Source organism: Haliotis asinina, chromosome 4 (genome assembly GCF_037392515.1).
Source record: "Haliotis asinina isolate JCU_RB_2024 chromosome 4, JCU_Hal_asi_v2, whole genome shotgun sequence".
Taxonomy (NCBI): domain Eukaryota; kingdom Metazoa; phylum Mollusca; class Gastropoda; order Lepetellida; family Haliotidae; genus Haliotis; species Haliotis asinina.
In genome coordinates, this window is record NC_090283.1 from 77,901,024 (window position 1) to 77,909,976 (window position 8,953).

The following is an 8,953-nucleotide window of genomic DNA, read 5'->3' on the forward strand; positions in this document are numbered from 1 at the left end:
CAATAAGCGTCTTATTCCTTACCGACTGCACATTCCACAGACCAATATGTTGTTGAGACAAGGTTTGCTTGGGCCAAACTCTAACTAGGTTTTCATGATTTACAACACTTTTACTGTGTGAGAAAGAGGGATTGTTGTGACTAAAAACATTGTGTAAGACTTTGATAGGTCATTGGTTGTTCCTACCAGCCTTAGTGCCACGTTTGGTCGGCTTGGTAACAGATATGTTTTACTGTCTAAGGTGATGTAGTATGTCAAACGGATTGGCGGATTGGATCTAATGTAACACTTTGATAATGGCTCTAATGTCTCTTTGATAATCTTTCCCAACTCCACTCAGTTGCTCTCGAATAGCTACTAGCTTGCCCCGGCTGTAGACAATGCGCCTCTGATTGCCACCCATTGTTCTGCTGAAATCCATGGTTGGAACAACTACATCAAGCGCTTGGGTATTGATGAGCTCCCCACTTGCTTGATTTGAAAATCTTCCAAATATTATACAGAAAAAATGTCATTAATGTCCACTTTTCATCAAATGAGATCTTGAAACTTCACAAAAAAGATTGAAAACACGTTCATCAAGCTACATAACAAATCCGAGGAATGGACAACATAATCGAGAGGTTTAGGAGAGACTGAAAATGCTACCTGTACGCGCAAGCTCATCTCACTTTTCTTGGTCAGATATATTGTCAACTCACCGAGGTCTTGGTATGAGAATGAGAAACACCTTTACTGAATGCAAGACCGCGAGCGGTCAGGCAGCGGTTATGTAGGTCAAGCGTTGATGGGGATTGAGGATGGCTGAATGATGTAATTCAGGTAGTCTGTGCGTGTCTGCTGTCGTCAACATGGCAACCGGCCTTTATATACAAAGTCATAAACTAGTTGTTTCCCTGTCTTTCAGCGACAGGGTTTATAACCTACATTAATTTTAATGAAATTATAACTTGTTTTTAGACCTCTGTCAGGCCTGCAGACACGGCCCGTACCTGCTTGCCTTGAATACCATTTCGCCTGGATGTCCTTGCTGCATTTTGGTTTCCATATTGCAAATTTACTGTTTGACCTTCGTCCTCTGAACTGTCAGATTCTGCTTTTCAAACTGCTTTCTCAGTTTCTGAAATAAGCTTTGTTTATTCCCAGCTCTTTTGGGTTTGGCACCTTCCTTTTCCTTGTTATAGAAGGCTCGTTTTGCCAGTCGGTCGCCATACTCTGGGATATACGTTGAAAGCTCATCTTCTGTCATAATCACAACATAGGGGACACCGATCTGTAAAACAAACAATCATAAAGTGGTACTTACACAAGAAAAACTTAAGCCATGTCTCAGGTTAAATAATAATACTATTACAACATGATGAACGGGGAAATCGTGGATTAAATCATTTTGGCTGGATTCCAGCGCATCGCACAACCCATTGTATCAGTGCCTCAAATAGATTAGTACATGCATATGCAACTTTTCTCGTGACAAGGCTTCCAGTGTTGGCGTAGGGATGCCTTTGTGTCGAAGGAATTCATCCATGATAACTCTTCTAGCTGTCAAGATCCCAAGTGAAAACCTCCAGATGCTAAGTGTAAACTTACTGTTACTAAGTGGAAATTTCCAGTTATTAAGTGGAAAAACAAATAACATAGCCCTAATAGGTTTCCGTAGGAACACTATCGAGATTTACAACTTTCAGGCTGTTTTTACCTTGTTCACACACATGCACACGATTCAGCGTCAACGTGTAACATGTAATGCTGTTGGAACCTATGAGAAGGGAATGATGTGAGAGCCTGTGTATATATATAAATGCATTCAGGTTGGATACCTGCTATAGGAGATTGATTACAGTTGAAGCACAGTTACGCAATTCAGAAAGAAAACATGTTTGCCGTGCTGCTGTTCTCTTTGGTGGTCTTCACTGCTGGTGCAGGTAATACGACTGGCAATTATCTTCTCTCTAGTTTCGTTCAGTAAGGATATGTAATGTATAGATTACACATGGCCATATCATAGTCCGGTAATATGTCAAGTACCTCCATAAATCCCTCTGAACAAAAATACTATGTACATTCCGTGATTGTTCACGGTGTTTGGACCTACAATGGACACCGAAACGTCGATCCTAATCCAAATACAGTTGTTCATCTATCGTGTCGAACAATGATTGATGGTCACGTTTACATGCCAAAACGCTCCTGCCCTGGGTGTGTTGTGTGGACACAACCTTACCTGTGGTGTGAAAGACTCCTTGATAACACAAAATACCATTATAAATAGGAATATAACCATAGCAGTGCTACTTATAAGTCGTAGTGTTCACCAATTGAATATAACATATCAGTAACCCTTTAACAATGTTGTAAATATGTGCAGCGATATAAGTACATACCAAGTTAATAATTTCACGTCGCCACAACGTTATCACGCTGTTATGCATTCGATGGTATTAAAGAGGACAGCCAAATACGTTGTCAGAACAGAAAAGAGCATAACTGTTTTCTCATAAATCATGCAGAATGGTACAGGGAACATACAATCATTTAAAATACAGTAACATCTCAGTATATATATTTCTATTTAGAAATGACAGAACCGTTTTAGCAAAAAGTGTTAGTTTCGATAGGAGTGGGGTATAATATGATTTCATAAGTGAGATCAGTTTGTCTTTACGTGGATTATTACAAAATATGATGATGTATACATGATAAAATAACATGAAATTCGTCATTTGCTCTGTTTTCTACATTAAACCAACGTCCCGTTTCAGTGCGTAATCTAAGAAGTTCTTTCTTAACCCGATAAAAAATCTTGTCATAGGCCCACTTCCGAACTGTAAAGTAGGACTGATAGTAGGACTGGGCACCGGTCTAGCATGTCATGTCTTGCAATCTCAAAAGAGGAAGAATTTGGGAGTGGAGATGACCTTTATAACCTTTTTAGTTCAATATTCATATTCCCTTCTCCATTTCAAACGTTATTCTTTTCTATAATCCATTTCTTTTTCTACATCCTTTTCAGTTCTATTTTGTGTCATATACAACTGGTCTGAACATTCTTCCTCATCCGTTTCCCAAACTGCGTGTCCAAAGACTCCCTCATTAAAAGAATTTTCAAACTCTGAACTTTCCTAAATGCAGGCTTGGTGTCAAGTGAAACGTGGAAAAATTCCAATAAATCTGATTTGCGCAATTCTCCGAGTGTCTTAGGCTTAACACCCTACACCAGGTCAATATCTGTGCGTTCCAGTAATACCAATTAATCTGTGATATATTGTGTTAGTAAGTGTATGTATATAAAACAGCAGAGTTATGTTGATTTCAGCAGCAAGCTGTCCACGGAGGTTTGTTAAACTCGGTCGATCGTGCTACCTGTTCGCCTCTACCACTGTCGACTTCGCTGGCGCCAACGTAAGTTCATCATACTCTCCTGAGAAAACATATCAATCCTCTCGTAATTTACGAACAAGCATATGTGTTTGAGGTATGTTAACTTCGTAAAATGAATACACAAAAACATTTTTGATTTTATTGATGTATGCGGACATTTTATGATTCATAGGCCTTTCATTTCAATTTGTATGCCAGCTCCCTATTCTCTCATGTCTGGTGATGAACCATTACACGCTTTAACACACGGAAAAAACATGATTTACGCCACCAAAACGCTGATTTCAGCGAGCATAAAGTGACCGCATGCACTGACTACTGAACACGTTGACAACCTTTCAGTCATATAAAAAAACACAACAAAACATAAAACGCATTGCAGGAGACAGCAAAAACGTTCAATTCATCATTGGCGTATAGTTTGACTGGGATATATACCTTTTGCGGATATGATGGAGAAGGATTATATTTCCTAGTTAAAGGAACAAGGTGTTATTTGCGTTTCACAACTCGAGAAAATAATCAAACCAAGCTAAACAGCACAATATCTGTTTGTATTATAAAGTCTTAATTGTTCATAAGTCGAGTAAGGCTTGTTAGTGTCAAGTCGAAACTTTTGTGACACAACACACACAACGGAATTTTGTGACATTAATTATAAGAAATGTACCCATTGTCCGGGAAAACATCCCCTTTCTCTAGGGAGTGTCCCATTTGAAAAGTAGATGGTAGAGATAAACAAGATCGAATTCACTCAAATTAAGGGCTTGTCCAAAGAAATAAAATAATGCTATGCTTCCATAATGTTTCCAATCCGTTCCTAAGTATCAGGTGTCAGGAATTCGGGCATGGCTCCAAATGTCGCAATAGATCTGCTGTTCGTCAGAGAGCAGAGGGAGAGGGACACGATAACACCGACTGCACAGGTTACATAAAGAGAGTAAAGAGCGTAGGTCAACATCTAGCCTCATGAAGGTCATGTCCTTTGCTGCAGAACCAATAATGAATACCAAAGTTAAAACATGAGAAAAACATTTTAGGAAGCTAATCAACCTGCAGAAATTAAGATTCAAATAATGCCTGTAAATAAACCATACTCTGCACTTGTAGTCCATACTGCTTGCCATGCACATGTTTCTGTTCAGACTGATTTGTTCATGGATCAGTTTAAATCCACTCTGATGCTGACTATACTTTTACAGTGCTTTAGCTCTACCGAACTTTTAATCGTAGGATATCCGTTGTTATAATTAATGGCTGAAACTTAGTGCGATCTCAAGCACCCGAAGGGATGCTGTAAATCCAACTGAGGTCCATGGAAAGGCACTGTAAGTGATTTAGTCACGAAATGGTTGAAATATCTGGCTGGTGTGATTTAACATCTTACCTCACTCATTTATCTCAAAGACTGACAAGAATTATTGACTACAAAACCGATATTGCAAAACCATGCACGTGATCACATCGATCCTTCGAATTATCATCCGATTTCTCTACCGATCAGCAGCGCTGGCCGTCGTCAGTGTAACGACCGTGCACTGATTGCAAGGCCATGGAACGCTTGCATAACCCACGTGTGTGCTCCTAGGAAATATTTACTTAATAACATATATTCAGTGTGGTTTCCGTAAAACTGAAGCACTTTCGCTGAAATGAAAATAAAAACACATGCCGTGTCTGTCTGTCGAAAAAGCGGCTATTTTTATATGATATTTTAAGAGATTTGAATGATTCTGGATTGCGAGGCCGTTTGCCTGAATTCATATCCAGGATAGAAACGACAGCCAATTTTAAGTCCGTGTGGGCTCTATACTGTTCGGTGATGACAATCCGAGCGAGCGCGTTCCACAAGGCAGCCGTTTGGTTGCCACATTATATAGTACAAAGATGAAGAGTTTATGACAGACTTTATGCGATTCAATTGACGGATCCCTATTTGTAAATGATTTTAATATTTCCTGGCATGCATGTCTGTTGAACGTCAATTACATTCGTGTTCAAACCCTATGATTTTGAATCAACATTTGACCTTTCACCCCAATATTAATTATTTGAAAAATACATGCTTAAAGATACCGGATGTACTGAAGTTTCCATATCTAAATGGTGAGGAGACCACAATACATTCTTCTCGTCATACAGAGCACAGGTCCGCTCAATACTCGATTATGTCTCTATGATGTACATGGTAGAGCCTGCAAATGCAACCATAAACTTTATGATTCTATTAGCCATGAAGGCCTTAGACTTGTCTTGAACCTTTGCGAACTTCCCCTATTAACAGTCTTTACCCCTCAAGGAGATGGGCAGTCTCTTAAATACGGCCTGTGTGAAACTACCTCTGCAAAACTGGCACTTCATGTACTGGCACTCTGGCATACAATGAATAATTCAGCACAAGTTTCTATACTTACATCGGTTTACTCGATCCCTTTCCTCATAACAATTGGTCATGGCCTGGACAGGGTAGGGCAAGCTCTTTACTGATCAGTCGGAATGTGAACGTTCTGCTGTCTCTTCAACCCGCACCGCACCTCGCATCTTGTTAGTGCTGACGGTATCTTTTTAAGGTGTTCGAGCCTGCTCCACCCTTATCGCATGACCCTCTACAATCTCTCTGATTTGTTAGAAGTTACATCATTCTCTGGTCTCATGTGATTGGAAATCTCCCTTAATTCTAATCAGTGACTCAGCTTTAGTTGCTACTTGACGAATCTATTCTGTTCTGTTGTTTGACATTCATTTCCCTTTTTCCATCCCTTAATCTATTACCCAATAGTAGTAGCATTGGTGCTATGCCGAAGTAACCGCAAATCTCGATGATAGATGTATGGTTTGTTTCTTGTATACGAATGCAATTTTCACCTTATAACAGGGATCTATGTAGGCAAAATGTCTACTCTCACACTACGTCTTGTACTATGAATGAAACCTATCATTTTTGCAGCTAATATGAAACTTGAAAACATATTTCCTATTCGCCTAGTTACAGCTGCTCCTTTGTGAGGGCCACTTGTGACCTCACCAACACTATAATGAATTACGAAACACTTATGATACTTATAAATCTTCACAAACGGCTCTAAGGATGGTGGCGCAGTTGCAAGTGCTACTGTTATTGGATTCTGAAAAGTTTCGCCCAAACTGGCAAACAACTGCTTCATCTTTACAACCAAACAAACGGCATTTAATGTGCCCCTTCTCTGGCAGTATATAGAAAAACAATCTAAAAATATACAATGCATACTTTTCCAGATGCTCTTTCTTTGTTGCAGGCCATTTCAAACATGCCAAATGCGCATCCGATCTTACTGGGAATTCTTGAGTTACACAGTGATAGTGATGCTGATCAATAGAAAGTATTCTGTTGGTTACCCAGCCATGTTGGTATTTCGGGTAACACAATGACCGCCTCTTCTGCTGTTGCAGCGCTCAAAACAAATGTGACACTACTTCTGAATATTTTCAGTGGCTATACACCTGTTGTTAGGAGTTACATTCGCTTTCTAATGCAAGAGAAATTGGACGCCCAATAATAATATTAATATGTAATTAATAAATTACATGAAATTAGACCCAACCATTGGGTACACCTACTTGTTCTTGTGCGTCCAGGTTTGATGAGGTCATTCAAGACTATGCCCTTACAGCCAAAGCAGGTGTACACTTTATATTTACTAAAAGGGCAACGATCAATAATGTGCTCCATGTGATGGGACCATGACTGTATTGATTTCATACAAAGTACAAATTTTCGTTTTAGGATATTTTTTATCCTTTTGCTCCTCTCATTTAGTCCTTGAATATTTAAAATGAACTGAATTAAGATTTTGACACTGAGTAGATCGTTAAATATTTATATTAGTGTAGCAACTTACTTAGTGTCTGTATCGATGTTTGTTGACGTAGTGTAAATTATTGTCATCCAGAAAGGCTGCATACATTTTGAAATTCCCAACACATTAAAGTTAGGTTCGATCTACTAAGTGTTCATCGAAGAATAATTGCTGGTTTTCAAACAAGCCTAAATCCCATGATAAGGCAGGTATATAATCTTATCAGATTAAGTCCTAGTTTTGAATTTCTAACTGTAATGGTTCAGTCTTTTTACTGTCCTTTGCAGACATAATTTATAATATCAAATTATGAAATGTAATCGTGTGACAGGTTTTAGTCACGATATAGCTGAAATATGTGATTTCGAATTTTAACTTTCTCACTCACTCCTTTGGGTATTAGAAAATCTTATCTAAATTAATACCTTTTCCATGTTTTGCATCAAATCAATTTCAGAATTTCATTTTTTCAGTCCTTTTGCCAGTTTTCCGGAAGTCGCTTGGTCATCATCTCCAGCAGACATGAAGATCATTTGATCAGGGGCTACCTGCTCAGACATGGCAAAGGTAAAGAGTTTCCCAGAACTATGTTCTCTTCAGATAGTTCGTCAACTATACACTACCTATTAAAGATGTTGAATTTCATGGGTACCCAAGAAGGGCAGAGCGCAAGATCCAGGGATGAATGGTTTGAATCCTGAATACGTATGCCTAAGAAATGAATTCTCAACTCCCTGTTTGGTATAAAAGCCTATGCTTCGTGCCGTAGTATTAAACTTTCAAACGTCCCTATAATATTATCAGAATCTCCTTCTCCTTGATAGCATATTGATATGACTGTTACAATCAATGAAGAACAACGATGAATGTCTAGCGTAACATAAGAAACACTCGTACATCATTACGACTGTCCGATTATGCGTCAACTTTGGCATTTTGGTATGGTGAATGTCTGTTTAGGCGCTACCTACTACATCGGCGGCACTGACCTGAGAGAAGAGGGGACCTTCACCTGGGAGGTTCCTCACTGGAAGACAGTAGGACACAAGGCGTGGGATCATGGTGAACCTAATAACAAGGGTCGCGAACGCTGCATGTCCATGCGTGCTTCCTTTCATTATAGGTGGAATGATGTACCTTGTAGTAAGAGGTTGAGGTTCATTTGTGAGCGAGCTCATTAACCGTTTTCTGACAAATGTACGAAGAAGATGCAGTTACAATGCCAGTGTATTGCGGAATACAAACGCCTAAAGCCACCACTGTATTGTTGCTCTTTTTTGAGGATGTCAGCGTGGGAGTCACTTGGGAGTATAGGAGTAAATAGATTTTCGAATGTTTCCTCAGCCACCCGTGCTTGTCGTTAGAGGCGATCAGGTGGTCAAGCTCACCGACTTGGTTCAAATATTAACATGACATCGTATCCCAAATGTCCAGATCGATGCTCACAATGTTGAATATTTGGTAGTCTGGTCGAGACTCAATTACAGATCACCGCCATATAACTTGAATATTGCTGAGTGTGAGGTTAAATAACAAACAAACCATAAACCTTTTATAACATGTTATTTGGCTTTATGCCTATTTTATTGGAAAACAAAACAATCTATCAAGAGAGCCCAAACAGATCAAATACAGTGCATTGAAGTTTTTATGGACCCCGTGAAGGTCCCGGGGTAGAATTGGCCTTCAGCAACCCATGCTTGCCACAAAAGGCGACTATGATTGTCGTAAGAGGC

At 39.3% G+C, this 8,953-nt stretch overlaps 1 protein-coding gene across 2 annotated transcripts; it reads left to right on the top strand.

The window, feature by feature from the left end:
* The first annotated feature begins 1,706 nt into the window (after positions 1-1,706).
* LOC137281918 (perlucin-like) lies at positions 1,707-8,473 on the top strand. 2 transcript variants are annotated; one of them, XM_067813638.1, is made up of 4 exons: positions 1,707-1,925; positions 3,317-3,402; positions 7,691-7,784; positions 8,178-8,473. In XM_067813638.1, the coding sequence occupies exons 1-4, from the start codon at positions 1,877-1,879 to the stop codon at positions 8,396-8,398; spliced, it is 450 nt and encodes a 149-aa protein (XP_067669739.1). In that variant the 5' UTR covers positions 1,707-1,876; the 3' UTR covers positions 8,399-8,473. The 2 variants fall into 2 exon arrangements, with proteins under 2 accessions (XP_067669739.1, XP_067669740.1); XM_067813639.1 differs by having other exon boundaries at positions 3,320-3,402.
* Positions 8,474-8,953: the final 480 nt, after the last annotated feature.

Coding starts and splice junctions, on each gene's coding strand:
- LOC137281918 (XM_067813638.1), top strand. CDS start 1,877: ATGTTTGCCGTGCTGCTGTTCTCTTTGGTGGTCTTCACTGCTGGTGCA. Junction 3,403..7,690: donor TCGACTTCGCTGGCGCCAAC/GTAAGTTCATCA, acceptor TCATTTTTTCAG/TCCTTTTGCCAGTTTTCCGG. Junction 7,785..8,177: donor CCTGCTCAGACATGGCAAAG/GTAAAGAGTTTC, acceptor ATGTCTGTTTAG/GCGCTACCTACTACATCGGC.